General features: G+C 45.6%; 1 protein-coding gene across 4 annotated transcripts in view; it reads left to right on the top strand.

Annotated features, from left to right (window-relative positions):
* The window catches only part of PRDM2 (PR/SET domain 2), a 118,053-nt gene that overhangs the window by 61,809 nt on the left and 34,418 nt on the right, over window positions 1-21,826 (top strand). For 3 of the 4 annotated variants that reach the window (XM_032393312.1, XM_032393305.1, XM_032393309.1), the window contains 2 exons: window positions 11,535-11,645; window positions 17,290-21,682. In XM_032393312.1, coding sequence (XP_032249203.1) covers window positions 11,535-11,645; window positions 17,290-21,682 — 4,504 coding nt within the window. Of the gene's footprint in view, window positions 1-8,753; window positions 8,813-11,534; window positions 11,646-17,289; window positions 21,683-21,826 lie in introns of all 4 variants that reach the window. The other variant, XM_032393321.1, reaches the window with a different exon arrangement.

Genomic DNA, 21,826 nt, shown 5'->3' with positions numbered 1-21,826 from the left:
TTGATCACTACTTTGCACATGGATAACCTGTTTAAAATGAGCCTGAACTGTGTGTCTCTGTTGTGGGGAGGCGAGAAGGGAAAAATTGCTGACCCAGCTCTACCTCTGAGTTCTGGGAGATGTACGATGTGTGGACTTTATTGTGAACATGGCCTTGGAATTAGGAGGCCAGGTTCATATCTCAGCTCCACTGGTTAATAGCAGTATGACTTTGGACAGGTTACTCCACATGTTTTGCTCTTCAATTTACCTGTCTGTAAAATGGGGATAAGATCTGCCTCGCAGGATTGCTGTGAGCATCAAGCGAGAGCCTCGTAGGAATATGCCTGGCACACTGACCTTGGTCTGTCCCATTTTAATTGGTGGGCACTGGCAAAATTAGCTCTGTGGTAACTCTGTCCATCCTTTGGCTTATGGTGGCCCTTCTGAAAAAATAAAGGAATAGTTCCAACATCTTCTAACACGGCTTATTAAAATCCATATGTTTTGGTTTGGTGACACAAAGTGAATTAAGTATAGATTGAAAATTAGGTAAGATGGTCTGTGGGTCTGCAGCTAGATACACATCATGGCATTAGAGAACTCATGGGCTAGAGACCTGCTTCTCTCTTAAAAGCTGTCTTGTTTTACTAGTTACTCAAACTAGGACACCTGTGGTTACATGGATTGGTGGATTAGATAACTCCTGGAATTTGATTTGTCGCTTGTGCGTGGGCAGAAGTAAACATGTTTGACTGTTTGCTTGTTGCCCAAATGAAGGGTTTGCTGTTTTCTTCTTGTCCTCCTGTCTTACCTCTATGTGGTCCAAACCACTCGTGACTACCGTACTGTTGTGACCAAATTTTGTGTGGTTGACATTTTGGATGAATTTTGGGTATGTTTTCTTAGACATTAAATTATCAGGCAGCCCTGAAAGTAACTGTGTGGGAGCAATTTCCGTGCTGCACATGACAGATTAGAAAATCTGTCATTTCACATCTTTCTGGATATGCAGTCAGGAAAAAACAAAAATGTGAGAGTCGTTTTCTTGCAGGTTACCAGGGAAGCTGGCGGTATCAGTTTTAAGGAAACGTCCTGATTTTCTGTGCAGCATTTTTATTGAGCAGTCTAAGGAGTGGAGTCTTTTTGGGGGTCACACAGGTGTACCCCTCAATATGTATGTTTGCATGAACTTAGAGCTGGACTCTGTGATGACACAGAGGTCCATGAGCCTCCAGGTGTGGTTATGTCTCTTTGTGACTACCGGGGGAGAGGGGCCTTAGGTGTTGCCTGATTTTCAAAGGGTGTCTAAGGTTTCTTTCCCAAAAGATTAAGAACCATTGAGTGAACTGTTAATGTTTAGACAGTTGGTTAGAAGCAATAAAATCAGTAGGTTACAGATTAAAAAACACTGAAATGTACTCACAGCTTCTGTTAGAGCATTACTGTATATTGATGGGTGCATTAGTGAGTGGTTGAAGCACTCAGTTAAACTTCTGTCCTCATTGGACTTGTACATTTCCATAGTGATACCTGGGTGGGATCGTGTGAATCACTGGAGAACAAATGAACAAAACAAATGGATGAATTCGGAATTGTTAGTGGAAGCAGAATGTCATTGTCTTTATAAGAAGGAACATATGCTGACAATTGAGACTTGTAGGCGTGGGGTTTCTGTAATTTGTTTTGTAGAATCTACTGTGGGTAATCCTTACAATTGATTCCATTGATTCCGTCTGTGTCAGGCACTGTGCAGAGTTCTTTTTGTGCATTATCTGACGTACTCCTCCTGATGACAGTATCCGGTAGTTGTCACTAGTGTGTATTATAGCTTGTTCCTGTCTGCCTTAACCAGGATCATTTCTCCTTAATCAGATCATAGCCCAAGGCTGCACAGTATAGTTTCAGTTTTGTGAATTTCAGTTTTTGTGGGTTTGTGCCTTTCGAGAACCTGTTTTATTCCGAGTACCACCCCAACACACCGGGGAGGGACAGAATCTCATTTAAGTTGGGGTCAGCTCTTTGCAGGAAAGATGTATGACTTTGGGGGCATAGGAACCTTTTGGGAGCAGGTGAAATGAGTGGAGTGAGAGGGAAACCCTTCTCCAGCGTTGGGCACTGGCCTAGGAAGCAACTGTTGAAAATTCTAGTCCTTGGTGAGCCCTTGCTCCCAGGTTTCTTTGTTCCTTGGGGGGCGTTATTTTATCCCTGTGTTGACGAAAGAGAGAAGCATCAACTCGGGAGAGTGTGGCTTAATCCTGGGAGACCAGCACTGAGAAGATTTGGTGTTTCTGAAAGGCTGCCATGTCAGTGCTTGGGGTTCCATGGCTTCCATGCCTCAGGAGGGCCCCAGCTGTGCATGTGTCCTTGCTTTACCTGGCTGGGTGGAGATTTACTTCATCCCCTCCCCTGTCTCTCTGTGTCCCTTCCCTCCCTCTCCCCACCTCCTTGGCCTTCCCTCTTCTGCTTTCTTCCTCCCTCCTTTCCCCTCTCTCATTTTTATTTTTAATGAGATTCAGATTCTCTTGAACATCTTTTCCATTCAACATTTGCTTCTTGTTGACATTAGGTAGGGCCTTTCTGCAAAGGGACTTAACTTTTCACAAAGTTGGACGTAACTTCAGTTTTAAGTTCCTTTGGGGCAGACATCTTTGTGGTCTTATATATATTATCTCTAAATATATATGTGTGTGTGTATATATATACATATATTCATTCCCTATAGCTCTTAACAAAGTGTTTTGTAGATATTAAGCATCCAAGAAAAATCAAAATACTTCTGTTTCACCATGGTTCCAGAAACTTTACAAATTATTTAGAGGGAAAAATTCTTATCTTGCAAGAATTGAGCTTGAGCTAAATTTGAACAGTAGTGTGATAGAGGCTAGTGCATCTGAGTGTGAGATGTATTGTCAAATAGGCTAGTTAGTATGATTTTGTTCTTAGGTGCAGATCTTAAAAAATCTTGAATTTAAATGTAAGTTGTGACTTAAAAAATAATTACTTTATGAGGAGAATACATTTTAGTTCCTTCTCTACTTGAATCTGAAAGATAGCATTTTGAATTATCAGAGTGGGCAAATTTACGCTGGTCTGTGTGCATGCATAGGCCCCCAGAGGTCCAGGCCCTTGTTCATAAGTTCTGATAGAGGCACGTCTGCAGGTGTGGAGGAGTCCAGAAGACGGTTGAGGTCTTGGAAGAAGAGAATGAGATTGCTTAGCAGTAGTGATGTATTAATAGTCTTAAAAATTATACTGGTATAAAAGTGTCCCACGGTAGATCCAAGTGATGAGTAGTTTAGTATCTCTGTAGATTGTTTTATTTTTATAACCTGTTTCTTAAACTTCTATCAGAACATGGCATATTAATTTCACATTTTTAGGAGAAGCAGAAGAAAAGCCAGGAAACAATACTGTCATGATGATCACGGTTGACTGCCAACACGTTGACCCTTCGCTTATACCTGGGAGGCACTCAACATGGTTATTTAAATTAGATTTTTGATTTAAATAATGAGGGATACAATAACCAAGTGCAGTGAAACAAGAAAAAGAATACAAGGTGTGTGGCTACTCAAAAGGAGGAGGGAAATTAACTTTTTGTTGGAAGTCACATGATGCACAGGGAAACAAGTTGAAGACGACCTGCCGAACAGAAAAGGTTAGCAGCGGTAATTTGAATGCTTGAGCAGTGTCGGCTGTTCAGTAATGTCTCTTCTGACTATTTTACACCCCCTTTAAATGTGTGTCTGTTGTGAATTTTGATGTTTTTTTCTGGACACTCAGACTAGGTGTACAAGTAGGAGATAGGGAGAAGAGAAGCACCTCAGTACTTCCTGCTGTGTAGGCAAAGTAGACCATTGAGACCTTTTCCAAATTGTACTGTTATAAAATTGCATATGTTAATCTCAACCAATAGTGGCCATTTTCAGTTGCCTCATTAATTTTGCCTTTGTTAGGCATTTCTTTCAAAAATAATGTATTCATTGGTTTTTTTCCATACTGTAGCCAAATGTTCATCTAGAAAAATGAGAAAAAATGAACACATGAACAGGTATCATACCTTCCTTAGTGATATGGCTTGACCACTGTTCCTCTGAGCATTTCTGTAAACAAATGTAGATAATGATTTGAAGTGTTGTAATGGTGTCTTCTCTCAGATTTATATCTAGATTTCATTTCCTGAAAGTATTTTTAATCTAAATTTCACAGTTCATTCATCAGGATATAGTATCGTAAAGTTTATCATAAATGACTTTACTTTCAGCTGAGGATAACCAATGCTCGAGGGTGTGGCCGTGTGCTCTGTTTCAGGGGGTTGCCAGGCGCCAGCCGCACACCCCTCCCTACTCAGCTCCCAGTCCCTGTTTGTTTGGCCTCGGGGGACTGACTCTTAAACCGGAGTTAATGTAGTTGCCAACTCACTTTTTATATGCAAGGTTTTCAGACTTTAGATACATTTTTCCCCCTGTAAGAGAAAAGCTACTGAAGATCCCTGAGAAGAATCCTAGAAATTAAAATACTTATAAAGTAGACAGGCTGGCAGCTTAAGTTTCAGAGGTATTTAGTTAGTCTCTAAAATCATTTTGCTCATGCCACAAGACTTTGAGGTTCCAAAGAGTATAAGGAAATGTAGTGCTTTCTCGATTTGAATTTATTAAAGTTTATTTGGGGAGCCTTCTCTGGTATTTGGAATTATCCAGTCAAAGCCACTAAAAGCCTTTTTTAGAGAAATTAAAAGCTCCCTTCCGATGTGATCCTTGCTGTTCCTCCCCTGAGCTTGGCATGTGGAAGAGTTGTGGGCCAGACCCTCCACAGGGGCAAAGGCTGTGCCCCCCCCCCCCCCCCCCCCGCGTGCGACGCAAGCATCCCAGGAATTTACACTGGGATCTACGGCTCTGAAAAATCCAGAACTTTTCCATTGTTTCTGTTGGAAGCAAAGCCTAGAGTCCTGTTTTAATACTATGAGCAACTTAAAACCAGAGAGTTTTATTTTTATAATTTGTCTCCAGGATTACAGACAGCTCTCTTGGCTAGTCTGACTACAGAAAAGGGTTGAAGTTGTGCCCAAGCTGCTTAACAGAATTTTTTTTACTGTCAGGTACATTTTCAAGTTATTTTAAGTATAAAATAAATGTATAGGAAATGTATAGCATATTACTTTCATGAAAACCAGTTGCTGCACGGCCTCTTGCTGCTTCAAAATGTTCTCTCCCAAACACTGCAGAGAGGCGGGGCTAGACTGAGTGGCTCGTCTTCCCCCAGTGTCACCTTGGGCAGCCGTAACGGCCACTCTGACCATCTGATGGACACACCCCGTCCCATGTGCAGCTGGGCTGACCTTTGCCGGAGCCTTTCTGGCCATGGTTTTGGAGGCTCTGCTCTCACCTCGGTCCTGCTGCCCAGTTCCCGCTCGCCCTGACTGTGACTGCTGCTGACTTTACCGAGTCATTATCTTCCGGTTTTCTTTTCTAAGCATACATTAAAATTTTTGAAATGGACTGTTAATTCCTTGTGGAAAACTTATTTTCATATATGTTTCCAGCTTCTTTCCTCCATCAGCACCAACTGCAGAATGTTAACCACCCCCAGATAGAAAACTGCTGGTGGTCTGACTCTGCTCCCTTTACCAGCTCCCACAGAACATCTCGGTCATCATTCTTCCAGCCCACGACTTGACTGTCATCCACTGATGCCCCTTTCTCACTACCTGGTCTGTTAGAGATTGTGCGTGCGCGTGCGCGTGTCTTTTAATCCTCTGAAGAGGTCATTTAACAAGAACTTTATGCTTTTTAACATTTTTTAATTTATTTTTTAATTTTTTTAAGTCGGCTTCACGCCCAGCGTGGGGCTTGAACTCACAGCCCTGAGATGAGAGTCATGTGCCCTACCGACTGAGCCAGCCAGGTGCCCCTGAACTTTGTGCTTTTCCCCCAGCCAAGCCTTTCACCTTGCCTGTGAACTCGGACTTGCCTCTGAAGCTGGTGTTCTGAGAGCTGCTGTCACGGCCATGCCAGCCTGCTGTCCTTGCCTTTCACAACTTTGAAAAGCTCTGTTATTGACTATGTTTTTATGATAAATTTCTCAAACTTGCCTGCAATGCAGATGGCACCGTTAATTATCTTTTTTAAGGGTGAAAGAATTAGGGCCCAGAAAGTGTCACTCACAGCAAGGCCTCTAGAACACAGTGGACAGAATAGTGAATTGGATGGGAATAAAAGTCCCAGTTTTGCTACCAACTTGCTGTGAGATTTTAGACAACTCCTATAATGAGATAAAGCTTCAAGAGGCGTGTTTGTGGAGTTTGGGGAGCAGATAAGACCACCTTTGAGGCTCTTTCTGCTTCAAATCCTAGGTTCTTCTCTCTTCCCTTTTAACATAGCCCATTATTCCCGTGTCGCGTGTCTGTTCTGTTCTCTTAAGATGTGTGCCCTCGGCTTAGCCTTTCTTCAACCTTGTACGAAAGCCTCCAGTCTTTAGATTTCCTATGAGGGACCCTCTCAGCTGAGGGCAGGGAGGAGAGGAAGATCCTGCGAAAGAATGGTCACAAAAGGAGGAGATGGTAGATGGTGGTGTCACAAGGCTGGGGAGAGGAATCTTAGGAATGAATGTCAGACCTATGAAACTGTCAGACACGGAGGGAAAACCTGGGGCAAATGAAGCCTAAAGAAATGTGGGGTTTCGTAGTCATGAGATCAGAGGTAACCTTGCAAAGTCGTGCTCCACTGGAAGGGGAGTAGATGGAGGCGCAGTTGCCAAGATGAAGGGCTCAGCGAGAGGCGAGGCACTGGAGGGGGCAGACACAGCCCGTCCTTTGCGGGGAAGTCCTTCCGGGGGGTCCTTCAGGGGTTCCTTCGGGGGAGTCTGTGGAGGCTCCTGTTCAGGGCAGCTCATGTTCTTGATGACCTTTCATGGTAAGAGCTCAGAGATGGGGTCTCACCTGGTGTGGAATCAACTGTGTATCTGAGTAAGGTGGTGAACTCCCTACGCAAAGATCAGGTAGACCTGCTTCTGTGCGCCAGTACTGAGTTCTGATTTTTATACCTAGGAGTTGGGTAGCTCAGTGAGGAGGCAGCGCACGTAGAGTTACATAGGGTTCTAAATTTAATTCACTTAAATCACGAAATGCGGGAGCCTTCACTGTTGTGATGAATTTTTAATGTAACTTGAGCACGCCTTCTAGAATTTTGTGTTTTCTCTGAAGCCTGCACATTTTTTTTTTAATTTTTTTATTGTTATGTTAATCCCCATACATTACATCATTAGTTTTAGATATAGTGTTCCATGATTCATTGTTTGTGCATAACACCCAGTGCTCCATGCAGAACGTGCCCTCCTCAATACCCATCACCAGGCTAACCCATCCTCCCAACCCCCTCCCCTCTAGAACCCTCAGTTTGTTTTTCAGAGTCCATCGTCTCTCATGGTTCTTCTCCCCCTCCGATTTCCCCCCCTTCATTCTTCCCCTCCTGCTACATTCTTCTTCTTCTTTTTTTCTTTCTTAACATATATTGCATTATTTGTTTCAGAGGTACAGATCTGAGATTCAACAGTTGAAGCCTGCACATTTTTAAGCGAAACATTATTCTCTAGAATTTGCTAGTGTTTGACCAGTTTTAGTAGATAGTAGAACACAGTCCAGACCTAGGTTAAATTATTTATGTGATGCTTCAGGCAATTTTGATTTTGCACCTTGCATCCCAGGCACCAGAGGTATAATGCTAGACATTATCTATAAAGAGTAGCCGTTATGACTGCTGGACTTCTCTATAATGGTAGCTATTTCACTAGAAAACCCAGTTTTATTGGTACTATTTAATGGTGAATCATATTTGCTTAGATTGAGGTTCTGTGTCTCAATTGACTGATTAGTGTTGACTGATAAGTGTTTCTGGCATCAGATAACATTGAAATGGAAAAAAAAAATTTGCACTCTAATTTGATTCTTGTTCCTTCCCTGTAAATGCAGTGGACGTCTCTACCACTTTTCTTTCATTTGCCCTTGAAACCAAGTGAGACAACGCATAGAAAGTGTTTTGTAAGGGCGCCTGGGTGGCTCAGTCTCTTGAGTTTCCGACTGTTGGTTTTGGCTCAGGTCACGATCTCAGGGTTGTGGGATTGAGCCTTGAGTGGGGCCCCACGCTCAGCAGGGAGTCCGCTTGGGATTCTCTCCCTCTCCCTCCACTCCTCCCCTGCTCATGCGCATGCGCTCTCTCTCATAAATAAAATCTTTTAAAAACAGAAATTGCATTGTACAGAATATGGTATTTTTACTGTGTCATTACTGGTCTTAAGAAATGTAGCAGCAAGAACACCTTTAGCATCATCATCCTTGCAGGTTCATTCTGGCTCTAGAGCTAATTTAGTTGCGTGACCTTGGGCAGATGACTTCACGTCTCTGGTCCTTGGGTATCTGTAAGATGAGAGGCGTGGATGGGGACGTCGGGGTCTTCCGGCAGAAAGTGGTAAGAGCATCTGTTTTGCAGCGCGGGCGTGGCATGGGCCTGAGAGTAAGTATACCGAGTGGGTCCTCCTGTCAGCGGCTCAGAACACAGTTAAAGATTAATTTTTCTAATTTTTATTTTTGTGTGTGTGAGAACCTTGGTGCAGTAGGTAACTGCTCTTTTCCTTCTGTTTCATTCAGTTTTCTTCATAACTGTGTGTGTATTTCTTTTCCTTACATACATGAAGTTTGTCCTGTCTTCCATTATGTTCTTTGTTGGCGTTTCCATTTCACTTTCCTTGTGTTTCATTCCTGTATCTTTCTTGTTTAGACCAAGTGGAGCACGCAGCTGGCAGTAGCTTCTATGTAGGACCCTTCAGGCACCTGATGGTAAGTGCACACGTGTACTTACCAGGCTCCCAGCGGGCTCTGCCGGCCGGACCCATTCCCGAGGCCCCTCCTGCCTCACAGACGCGGACAAGTCCCCACGCCCCTTTGTAAGAGTCCTTAGAGGTTGTTTTGGTTATAGGCTTGTTTTTGTCTTCTCTTTTAGTTTGATTACAAATAGAACAGAAACCAAGTATCAGGAAAAGAAATTTACTTATTTACAGAAATGTAGCAGGTTCCCCCACCTGTTATTCTGTTACCGCAGTATTTGGCTTTGTGAGTGACACCAGGCATGCCTAAGTGTGAGTCGGGACACCCGGGCCCTAATTTCTGTTCTCTCGAAGACTGATTATGAGTCCTGCTGGGGCCTTGGCCTTCATTTTTCTCTCAAAATAGCAGGTAGGACAGGTGGTTTCCATAGCCCCTTTATCTCTAGTCTACGGTCCTAATGGAAAGTAACTCAAGTGTTAGATGGTTCTGATTAAGATTGTGAGGATCATTTCATGTGTCTGGTAATCTCAGTCTCATGAATGAATGATAATTAGATCCATGATAGACTCATTTCCACGATAAACTAAGTCTGTTAGTGTTCACCAAAGTTACTTGGGAATACATTTAATTGTTCTTTAATTTTTACAAGTGGTTTATTAGTGGGATTCAAAAACTTTTAAAATTCTTAAATATATAGACTGCAGAGCCCCATTATATCTTTCGTGACCTGTATTGTATTGGTTCAGCCCAGTGATTCTTAACCTGGGGAGGCCTCTCATCTCCACCCCGGACATTCGGCCGTGTCTGGAGACTTTGGCTTGTCACAGTTAAAAGTGGAGGTGCTACTGGCATCTAGTGGGTGGAGGTCAGGGATGCTGCTGAACGTCCTCCAGCGCATCGGACAGGCCCACAACAGAGGAAATCATTTGCGGGACGCCCAGGCAGCCTGTGGCCCTCTCAGTAGGATGCACATGTCCCTACTTCAAGTGGTTTCTCTTCATAGGGAATCAAGGTTTCCTGGCCTTGTTTTTTAAAGAGGGCACCTGGAGGTGGGGGGGAGGGGGTTGTGCACTTCTCACCGATTAGGCAGAAAGCGTCAAAGCATCTTTTTTTTTTTTTTCCACGGACCGAAGACTTAGGAATTTAAAATAGTATTTTAGAATTTGCCTAAGACTGACAAATGGCCGATTATTGAGTATTTTGTACTTCCCCCCCCCCCTTGTTTCATCTCTTAATTATTTGCCAAAATCTGGTGGTGCTTTTTTTAGGATTAGTATTTGCTTCATATGATAATTGATGTTTCCATTTTTTTTTTTTTTTTTTTTTAAAGATTTTATTTATTTATTTGAGAGAGAGAGAATGAGAGAGAGCACATGAGAGGGGGGGAGGGTCAGAGGGAGAAGCAGACTCCCTGCCGAGCAGGGAGCCCGATGCGGGACTCGATCCAGGTACTCCAGGATCATGACCTGAGCCGAAGGCAGTCGCTTAACCAACTGAGCCACCCAGGCGCCCTTGATGTTTCCATTTTTAACTGTGATGAACCTCTCAATGTTACTTGTGTGTGTCGCACCTCATTTTCATGTGTTGTCTCTATTTTCGTTACTGATGTTCCTCTGTAGTGGTGCTCTGTTACAGAGAATACCGTTTTCCAGGAGCACTGGGTGGTTTCTAGTTTGTCAAGAGGCTTGTTCTGAAAGAGAAAGGGCAGCTCTGTGAGGCGTGCTGGGGAGAGCATTGCAGGAGGAGAAGAAAGAAGTGTTCGGGGAGGTTGAGGAGGGAACCTGCTCTGAATCTGAAAACTGAACAAGAGCTACCAGGAAAAAGAAACTTGGAATTAAAAAAAAGTAGAAAAGAAGGGCCACAAATTCTGGTTAAATCCCAAAGAGACTCAGCTTCCAAACCTTCAGTATTAGTACATAGAAAAGAAGGGCCACAAATTCTGGTTAAATCCCAAAGAGACTCAGCTTCCAAACCTTCAGTATTAGTACTTTTCTAGAGAATGGCTTATCCATATTGAATATCTTGGTGACCTGAGCTTATTGTTCCAGCTTGTCAGAGACGCATTGCATTTTAGTCTTACCTTCTAAACTGTGGGATTGGTTGGAATGCAGTTAGCGTTTCCTGAATTCCATTCTTCCAGTTGTTAATGAAATCCTGAATTGTACTGGACCTGGAATCGAGTCCCTGGGGACCCTCAGAATTCATGCCGGCTTGACAGTGAATTATTCGTAATTACTCTGCATTTGATATTTGAGCCACTGCGCATATGCATCCTTTGCAATTCAGCGGAGCCTGCTTCTGGTGTTTTGCTTTGACAGTTGTGGATAAGCGTGTCTTAACTAAAAGGGACCCAAGTTATACCGTCTTTTTTTCCCCAGTGTGCTTCTTAACAAACAATCAGACTTTGCCAGTCCTTATTACTTGTGTGGTATTGAAACTCGGTGTTAGTTGTCTCTCTCATTTTCCTCTGACATCAGTATTTTTAACTTTTCTAGAATAGATGAGCTGTTAGTTTGATAGGGGAACTAATGCCCAAGAATACAGGGTTTATGGGTTTCTTTTTTTTCTCTAACATGACTTAAAAGTATTCTTATTCATTGTCTGTTCCTTTTTTAACTGATAGGATAATTGCCTAGAAATCTACAGTTTGCTGTCATTGGATTAGTAATTGTCTTTTTCAAGAATTCAGGGTAATAGTGAGTGAGTAAGTAAATAAATACATGTTGTGTTTTAGGGAAGAAAAAATCCCAGGAAAGTAAAAACAAAGCAAACAAAACCGAAGACCTACAGCTGAAGACAAGCGAGCCAGATTCTGCTTCTGCAAATATGAGAGATTCTGCGGAAGGTAAGCTTGGAAGTTGGACTTGTATGATTTGGGTATGTATCGCCAGTTACTGTAAATCTCCTTGGGATGCCCTTTTGAGGCTTCACCCAAAAACTGGAAAGGGTTAACAGCAAATGGCTACCTGAATTTAATACGGTGAACTGAGCCTTCCACATCTCACCTCCCCTTAAAAATATTATTAAAGACGTTCTTTGTTAAAAATGGAATTATTCCCTGGTTAAAATGAAATGAAACATACTATGTGGTTATATTTATAAATACTTTATAAAGTTCAGAACCATCAAAACAAATCTCTGGTGATAGAAGTCAGACTGGCAGGGACTTGAGAAGGCTTCTCGGACACTGGCACTAGTCCATCACTGAGCAGTGTAGGGGGTACAGCAGTGTATTTACTCTGTAACTGTTTTATCCAGCTATGTACTTATGATTTATATACTTAACATTGTTATGTTTTGCACTTCAGTTAAAAATTTACTTGAAATATCAAACACCTTTGATTTTATATACCAGCATGAAAAGTGTGCAGAGTGAAGAGTTCTTTTTTTTTTTAAGATTTTATTTATTTGAGGGCGCCTGGGTGGCTCAGTTGGTTAAGCGACTGCCTTCGGCTCAGGTCATGATCCTGGAGTCCCGGGATCGAGTCCCACATCAGGCTCCCTGCTCAGCAGGGAGTCTGCTTCTCCCTCTGACCCTCCTCCCTCTCATGCTCTCTGTCTCTCATTGTCTCTCTCGCAAATAAATAAAATCTTAAAAAAAAAAAGATTTTATTTATTTGAGAGAGAGAGAGGGAGCACGAGCAGGGGCAGAGGGAGAAGCAGACTCCCCGCTGAGCAGGGAACCCACCGTGGGGCTGGATCTTAGAACCCTGGGATCGTGCCCCTTGTATTTTGTTAGAAATTAAATTTCTATTTTATTTCCTCGTGTTTCTCCACTCCAGATTTTCTTCTTTATCATCCCTTCTAAGGCTTGATATTCTAGGCCCTCTATGATATGAGAATTTAGAGAGAGGCATGGATTGAAAGTTCATCAGAAAGGCAGATTGCTCTGTGCTCCTTGTAGCTGAACGACCATATTGAGACCATTGATAATAGAAACGAGGGAGGCGTGTATTAATTCGTTATGTGGCAAATATATGCAGAGACTGGAGCTTTCTAAGAATTGTTTGTAGTGACCTAAACAGGCAGATTTCAAAATATAGGCTTGTGACTCTTTCAAGAAACATTTGTAGAGAAAAAAAAAAAAACCCAACAGAATATTTTGGATGCCTTTTAAAAAGGGCGAAAGATTGATGTGATCTGAATGTATTTGGATGCCTTTTATAAACCACTTTATTAGCACTGTTTGCAGTGATGACATTCATAAAGGATTATAATTTCCTGTGGCATTTTGTGAATCAAGAACGGACAGGTTGATTTCCTAGAGCCTTATAAAACTAAGTTCTGTGTGCTGATACCAGATTTGCTGATTAAGACTTCTGTTTGAACAACAGCACAAATACTGAAGAACCTCAGTGCCTTTAGTGGCAGAATTAAAGAAGAAAATCTAACAGCCCTGTCTCTCCCCTTCAGTAACTGAAGTCAAGTTATTTATTCCTGATATAACATTAGGTCCTAGGAAGAAAAGTACCTAGTATTTATCTGTTTGTGGAGTAGCTGATCAAAGTGTGATTGGTTCCTTACAGGCTAGTTGTCAGCTTCTCCTGAGTGTTCGGCATTGTCCTCAGCAAGTGGTCTGTGTACTGAGCAAAACAGTCCAGACTCTTCCTTGTGTTCCCCAAACCTTCCTTTATTTTTAAAACTCAACAGACCTCATCGAGTGTGTGGATACACGTTGGTGTGGACCTTACTAGTTAATTAATAGAGCTCTGAGTGTTTTGTTCCCTATTACTTTGGACAGTTTTAAGTCTGGGATTGTTTACCAATCACAGGGAAAGAAAAATTTTTTTTCCCCCACAGTAACAGAAGCCACAGATTTTGGCTAAAAATAGACTCTAAAATTTCTAAGCCTTAGAGATGTTCTTTTCATTTTCTGTTGTCTCATTTTGACTTTTTTAGCAAGCTGGGTCTTTGTTGAAAATGTATTTGGAAAGGGAGTTAGCTCCTACCACCATCAAATGACTGGTGTCCCAGTCTGTGGAGAACTCGTGGGATTAATGAAGTTTGTCTTAGGGGAGAGAAGGCTGGTCTGTTGGGGGAGAGGTAGCGGACAGACAGGTAAAAGTAAGGCCAGGGGGCTGGGACTGAGCAGGTGAGCTTGCCACGAATACCTGGTGTTTGCAGAGCAGGGAATGGTTGGCCTTTTTAGCCCGTCCTCCCCCTCCCCACATCCAGGTGGTCCCTGGGTCTGTTGACAGGTCTCTTCTCTTGACAGTCTGGCCACTCTTTTTTGTGTCCATTGCTTCCTTCCATTTCCATCTCTTAGTGTGGGCCCCACCCTCTCCCTTCTAATACCCCAGCCTTAGAATTCCTGCCTTCAGGATTGTCCTCCTCCCAATCCCGTAAGCCACATTGCAGCCAGATCTCCCAAACGGCACTCTCCTGCTTTAAAATACCTTAATGGAGCCCCACTGCCCCCAGGTAAGTCCAGACTAATTTCGAGTGTGATGCATGTTTTGATTCCTCCTGCTTGCTTTTCCTTTTCTGTCCTTGACCTTCAGGTTCAGTCTGCTCAGTCCTTCCTTCCCTGATGAACAAAGTCATTATTAGGTGTTTCTCCCGCATTCTTCCGTAGCAACCCGTACTTCCCCAAAGCATGGTCATTAATTCAGGACAGTCTTGTTGCTGCTTTCTGGTACGTGGCCCCCGTTAAAGTGAAGCTCTGCCAGGATAAGGGTCTTGACAGTCCTGTTCACGTAGTACTGGCATATAGTAAATATTGGCCCAGTGAATGAAGAGCCTCTGCTTCCTTTACAGAGCCTTTCTGAATGCATGTTTCATTTTCCTAAAAGGGGCCTAATTCAGCAGGGACTCAGGTGGTACTGTAGAGAAAGCAGCGCAATGGACCATCCCTGTGAGCATTAAATGGGCTTGTAATGGTGCCTGTCTTAGAGTCCCTTGCTGTCCCTGTGATTCTTTCCAACCCCTTCTCCACTTCTCTGCTTTCCTTGATAGCTTCACTCTAGCCTCCCTGTCTCCCTGCTCTCTCCGTTTTCTTAGGAACTCCCATTAGGCATTTGTCCCCACTGCTCTGCTAAAACTGTTGTCACCACCACCACAGCTCCACCTTGATAAATTGGACGTTTAGCCCCCTGTCCTCCTCTTAGCCAACCCATTCGTAGTTCTGGACACAGCTGATCACTCCCTCCATTTGAAACTTTCTTTACTCTTCTTGGCTCTCCAGTTAACCTCACTGGCCATTCTTCTGACCTGTAAGTCCTGGAGTCATCTGGGGGACCATCTTCCCGCCTCTTTTCTGTCTGCATTCATTCTCCAGGTGGCCTCTTGCAGTCCTGTGCTCCAAATACCACTTCTGGTTTGAGGACTTGTACAGTCTGGGCTCAGCCTCTTTGTTGAACTTGAGTCCTGTAAAACAAATGACTTAATATCTTTACTCAGGTGTGTGTGTGTCCCAAAATAACTCTTGATTCCCCCTCAACACACACACTCACCTGCGGGGGGCGGGGGGGGAGCTCAGACCTACTTTTCCCTCAGTCTTTCAGTAAATAGTATTACTACAGTTGCTGTGGAATCCTCCTTGACTCCTCCCTCTCTCCCTCTCTCTCCTGCCCACCACAGCCAGTCAGCAATCTTGTCAGCCTTTTATCTTCAAAATATATCCAGTGTCTGACCACTTACCAGCACCTCTCTGTACCTCCATCCTTGTCCACCTAGAGTTTTCCTTTTTTCAGTCCCTCCCCACCCCAGCCTTTCTGACTTCTTGTTGTTTTTTTGAACACATCTAACATGTTGACTCAGCTCATGCATCTGCTGTTTCCTCTGTCTGGTGGGCTTCCCTCCCCCAGATACTTGTATGACTCATTTTCTTTAGGCCTCTGCACCACTGTCATCTTAGTAGTGAGCCCCTTCCTGACCACCTGTCTGCCATCTACCTCAGGTTGGGCTCAGGTGGGTTTCTTCTGGGTATAGAGACTCAGAAGTCACTTCGGGTCTTTATTTCCTTCTTCAGATGCTCCTGAGTTCTTTTTTCTTTTTATTAAGTTTTTATTTTAATTCCAGTATAGTTAATATACAGAGTTATATTGGTTTCCAGTGTACAATGTAGTGATTCAGTAGTTCTGTACGTTACTCTGCTCATGATGGTAAGTGTACTCTTAATCCCCATCACCTGTTTCACCCATCCCCCCCCCACCTCTGGTAACCACCAGTTTGTTCTCTGTAGTTAAGTCTGTTTCTTGGTTTGTCTTTTTTTCTCTTTTTTCCCCTTTGCTCATTTGTTTTGTTTCTTAAGCTCCACACGTGAGTGAGATCATACGGTGTTTGTCTTTCTTGACTGACTGACTTTGCTTAGCATTATACTCTAGCTCCATCCATGTTGTTGTTGCAAATGGTAAGATTTCATTCTTTTTTATGGCCAAATAATATTCTTGTGTATGTGTGTGTGTTTATATACCACATATTCTTTATCCATTCAACTATTGATGGACGCTTGGGCTGCTTCCACAGTTTAGCCGTTGTAAATAATGCTGCAGTAAGCATAGGGGTGCATGTATCCTTTTGAATTAGTGTTTTTGTGTTTTTTTTGGGTAAATACCCAGTAGTGCGATTACTGGATCTTAGGGTAGTTCTATTTTTGATTTTTTTTTGAGGCACCAGTTTACATTCCCACCAACAGTGCATGAGGGTTTGAGGGTTCCTTTTTCTCCACAGCTCCTGAGTTCTTAATAATTTGATTAGGCTTGGAAAATGTCCTAGCTTCTAAATACATAGTTTTGGTCAGGAAGGAGGGAAAGAATCATTCTATTCAAGACAGCCTATGAAGAACCTAACCTGGTAATGTGATTAACAGTTTTCTAGTTTCAGTTTGGAATCATGAGGAATAGAATTCACAACAAGACTCCTGATATCCAGTATTACTGGATACTGGATCCGAATCCAGTCCCGAATCCAGTATTGTATCAATATCCAATACAGGTGTTTTTTTTTTTTTTTTTAAGGTTTTATTTATTTATTTGAGAGAGAGAATGCAAGAGAGAGAACAAGCATGGGGGGAGGGGCAGAGGGAGAGGGAAAAGCAGGGAGCCCAGTGTGGGGCTCGATCCTAGAACCCTGGGATCCTGACCTGAGCCTGAGGCAGATGCTTAACTGACTGAGCCACCCGGGCACCCCTCCAGCACAGTTTTAAGTACTACAATTTCTGTCAACACAATTGTATTTATATGTGTGTGACTGAACACAGAAGAGATTCGAAGGTCCACGTGGCCACACTGTTCACGTACGTATCCTCGTTGCGCGGCGTGTGGCCTGGTGTGTAGCAGGCGCTCTGTAAATATTTGTTGAATAAGTGAACAAAATGGATTCCTATTCAATATAGCTTTATAAATGGGAAGGTAGAGCTTTGTATTGCTGGTCACACTCTCCCACACGTATCTTCGGTGATAAGAGAAATGGCTTGCATAGTAAGAATTGATCATAAAGTGGCTAGATTTTGTCCTCAAGCCTGTGCTTCTGCTTCCTGTGCTTTCTAGGTCCCAAAGAAGAGGACGAGAAGGCGTCAGCCTGTGCAGTGGAGCAGACAGCCGTTCTTCAGGAGGCGGTCAGTCAGGATGTGCTTCCGGAGCTCGTCGTCCCCCCCGCCGCCTGTGAGCCCCGCACGGAACCAGATGAGAGGCCAGCAGCCACGAACTGTGAGGTGAATGATGTGGAGGAAGAGGAGGAAGAGGACGAGCTGGAGGAAGAGGACGAGCTGGAGGAAGATGGGGAGGAAGAAGCTGACATGCCAAATGAAAGTTCTGTGAAAGAGCCAGAAATACGATGTGATGAGAAGCTGGAAGATTTACTAGAAGAACCAAAACATGTGTCAAAAGAAACGCTTGCAGGCTCTCTGGAGGTTCCACCTGTTTCCAGAACTCCCAAAATGAAAGAAGAGGCCAATGGTGACATCTTTGAGACGTTTCTGTTTCCGTGTCAGCACTGTGAGAGGAAGTTCACGACCAAACAGGGGCTCGAGCGCCACACGCACATCCACATGTCCACAGTCAATCATGCTTTCAAGTGCAAGTACTGCGGGAAGGCATTCGGCACGCAGATCAACAGGAGGCGGCACGAGCGGCGCCACGAGGCGGGGCTGAAGCGCAAGCCTGGGCCCACGCTGCAGCCGCCCGACGACCCGGCAGACGGCAGAGCCCCCGGAGACCGCGCCGCCGCCGCCGCGGTGCATGGCTCGCCGCCCTCCGGCCTCGGGCAGGACTCTCTGCTCTCGCATTCAGAGAAGGCCCCCCTGGAAGCGGTCAGTTCTTCTGTTGTGGAGGAGAACGGGGACGTTAAAGAGCTGCATCCGTGCAAGTACTGTAAGAAGGTGTTTGGAACGCATACGAATATGAGACGGCATCAGCGTAGAGTGCACGAGCGCCATCTGCTCCCCAAGGGCGTGCGGCGGAAAGGGGGCCTCCTGGAGGAGCCGCGCCCACCCGCGGAGCAGGCCCCGCCCGCCCAGAGTGTCTACGTGCCCAGCACGGAGCCAGAGGAGGACGGGGAGGCAGAGGACGTGTACATCATGGATATCTCCAGCAATATCTCGGAAAACCTAAAGTTCTATATTGATGGCAAAATTCAGACGAGCAGCAGCACGAGTAACTGTGACGTCATCGAGATGGAGTCCAGCTCGGCCGACTTGTATGGGATCAATTGTCTGCTTACTCCAGTTACGGTGGAGATCACCCAAAATGTAAAGACCACGCAGGCCGCCATAGCAGATGATCTTCCTAAAGAGCCTTCCAGCGGCACGAACAGCGAGTCCAAGAAACGGAGAACCGCGAGTCCTCCCGCGCTACCTAAAATCAAAGCGGAGACGGAGCCTGAGCCCTCGGTGCCCTCGTGTTCCTTACTGCCTCTCAGCATATCCACGTCAGAGGCAGTGTCTTTCCACAAAGAAAAAAGTGTGTACTTGTCATCGAAGCTCAAACAACTTCTTCAGACCCAGGACAAGCTAATTCCTCCTGCAGGCATTTCAGCGACCGAAATACCGAAGTTAGGGCCCGTGTGTGTGTCCGCTCCCGCGTCCATGCTCCCCGTGACCTCGAGTCGGTTTAAGCGGCGGACCAGTTCTCCTCCCAGTTCCCCACAACACAGTCCTGCCCTTCGAGACTTTGGAAAGCAAAGCGAAGGCAAAGCAGCGTGGACTGATGGAGTTCTAGGTTCCAAAAAGCCCAAATTAGAAAGTCACAGCAACTCACCCGCGTGGAGTTTATCTGGGAGAGAGGAGAGAGAAGCCGTGAGCCCGCCATGCTTTGACGAATATAAAGTATCTAAGGAGTGGGCAGCCAGTTCTACTTTTAGCAATGTGTGCAACCAGCAGCCACTGGATTTATCCAGCGGTGTCAAACAGAAGGCTGAGGGCACAGGCAAGACTCCGGTCCAGTGGGAATCTGTATTAGATCTCAGTGTGCATAAGAAGCCTTGTAGTGACTCTGAAGGCAAGGAGTTCAAAGAAAACCATCTGGTGCAGCCAGCCTGCAGTGCTGTAAAGAAAAAGAAACCAACTACCTGCATGCTGCAGAAGGTTCTTCTCAATGAGTACAATGGCCTCGACTTACCTGTAGAGAGCACTGCAGATGTGACCCGGAGCCCGAGTCCTTGTCAGTCCCTGGACCCCCAGCCAGACGCTGGCCTTGGCCCAGACTCCAGTTCATCGGCCCCTGTGGCTGAGTCCCCACCCGATGTCTCTCCTTCCTCGCCTGCCCTGCAGACCTCTTCCCTTTCTTCTGGGCAGTTGCCTCCTCTCTTGATCCCAACACACCCCTCTTCCCCCCCAGCCTGTCCTCCCGTGTTGACTGTTGCCACACCACCGCCTCCACTCCTTCCTACTGTCCCTCTTCCGGTCCCCTCTTCCGAGGCATCTCCCTGTCTGTGTCCCTCTCCGCTCTCGAATGCCACCGTGCAGTCCCCGCTTCCCATTCTCTCCCCTACGGTGTCTCCGTCACCATCTCCCATCCCTTCCGTGGAGCCGCTCACGTCTGCTGCTTCGCCCGGACCCCCGACCCTTTCCTCGTCTTCTTCGTCGTCGTCTTCCTCGTCTTCTTCCTTCTCCTCTTCGTCTTCCTCCTCTTCCCCCTCGCCGCCACCGCTCTCAGCAGTCTCCTCTGTTGTTTCCTCTGGGGATAATCTGGAAGCTTCTCTGCCCATGATAACTTTCAAGCAGGAGGAACTAGAGGGTGATGATCTGAAACCCAGGGAAGAACTCCAGTCTGCAGTTGAACAGGAGATTGTTCAGGAAACATTCAACAAAAACTTCGTCTGCAATGTCTGTGAATCACCTTTTCTTTCCATTAAAGATCTAACCAAACATTTATCTGTCCATGCTGAAGAATGGCCCTTCAAATGTGAATTTTGTGTGCAGCTCTTTAAGGCTAAAACTGATCTGTCAGAACATCGCTTTTTGCTTCATGGAGTTGGGAATATCTTTGTGTGTTCAGTTTGTAAAAAAGAATTTGCTTTCTTGTGCAATTTGCAGCAGCACCAGCGAGATCTCCACCCAGACAAGGTGTGCACCCACCATGAGTTTGAAAGTGGCACCCTGAGGCCCCAGAACTTCACCGATCCCAGCAAGGCCCATAGAGAGCACATGCAGAGTTTGCCAGAAGATCCTTTAGAAGCGTCGAAAGAAGAAGAAGAGCTAAATGATTCCTCCGAAGAGCTTTACACAACCATAAAAATAATGGCTTCTGGCATAAAGACGAAAGACCCAGATGTCCGACTGGGCCTCAATCAGCACTACCCGAGCTTTAAACCGCCCCCATTTCAGTACCATCACCGAAACCCCATGGGCATCGGCGTGACGGCCACAAATTTCACGACACACAACATCCCACAGACGTTCACCACTGCCATTCGCTGCACAAAGTGCGGGAAGGGTGTCGACAACATGCCGGAGTTACACAAACACATCCTGGCGTGTGCTTCTGCCAGCGACAAGAAGCGGTACACGCCTAAGAAGAACCCAGTGCCCTTGAGACAGACCGTGCAGCCCAAAAACGGTGTGGTGGTTCTGGAGAACTCCGGGAAGAGCGCCTTCAGACGCATGGGACAGCCCAAAAGACTGAACTTCAGCGTCGAGCTCAGCAAGATGTCCTCGAACAAGCTCAAACTAAACGCACTGAAGAAAAAAAACCAGCTTGTGCAGAAAGCAATCCTTCAGAAGAACAAATCTGCGAAGCAGAAGGCCGACTTGAACGCCGCCTGTGAGCCGGCCTCACACGTCTGCCCGCACTGCCGCAGGGAGTTCACGTACGTCGGGAGCCTCAACAAGCACGCCGCCTTCAGCTGTCCCAAAAAACCGCGCTCTCCTGCCAGAAAAAACGTTGCCCACTCCTCCAAGAAAGGCGGGCACGCTTCCCCTGCAGGGAGCGACAAAAACAGCAGCGGCCACCGGCGGCGCACGGCGGACGCGGAGATCAAGATGCAAAGCATGCAGGCTCCTCTGGGCAAGACCAGAGCGCGCAGCTCGGGCCCCGCTCCCGTGCCGCTGCCCTCCTCGTCCTTCAGGTCCAAGCAGAATGTCAAATTCGCGGCTTCGGTCAAGGCCAAAAAGCCAAGCTCCTCCTTAAGGAACTCGAGCCCAATGAGAATGGCGAGAATAACTCACGTCGAGGGGAAAAAGCCCAAAGCGGTGGCCAAGAACCATTCTGCCCAGCTCGCCAGCAAGACGCCCCGGGGCCTGCACGTGCGGGTGCAGAAGAGCAAGGCCGTCCTGCAGAGCAAAGCCGCTTTGGCCAGTAAGAAAAGAACAGAGCGGTTCAATGTAAAGTCTCGAGAACGGAGCGGGGGGCCGGTCACCCGAAGCCTCCAGCTGGCGGCCGCTGCCGACCCGGGGGACGGCAGGAGGGAGGACAGCGGTGGCAAGCAGGAGCTGAAGGACTTCAGGTAAGCCGAGTCTTCCAGGGCCAGAGGAAGTCCGAGCTGACGAGCGTGGGGGGGAAAGACGGTTGGAAGAACACCATATTCTTGCCCAATGGCTATTTTTTCCTTTTTTCCTGTAGAATTTTGACATAAGCATTTAAAGGAAGT

This window comes from Phoca vitulina, unplaced genomic scaffold (assembly GCF_004348235.1).
Source record: "Phoca vitulina isolate PV1807 unplaced genomic scaffold, GSC_HSeal_1.0 scaffold2, whole genome shotgun sequence".
Classification (NCBI taxonomy): Eukaryota; Metazoa; Chordata; class Mammalia; order Carnivora; family Phocidae; genus Phoca; species Phoca vitulina.
This window is presented reverse-complemented; position numbering and strand designations above follow the sequence as displayed.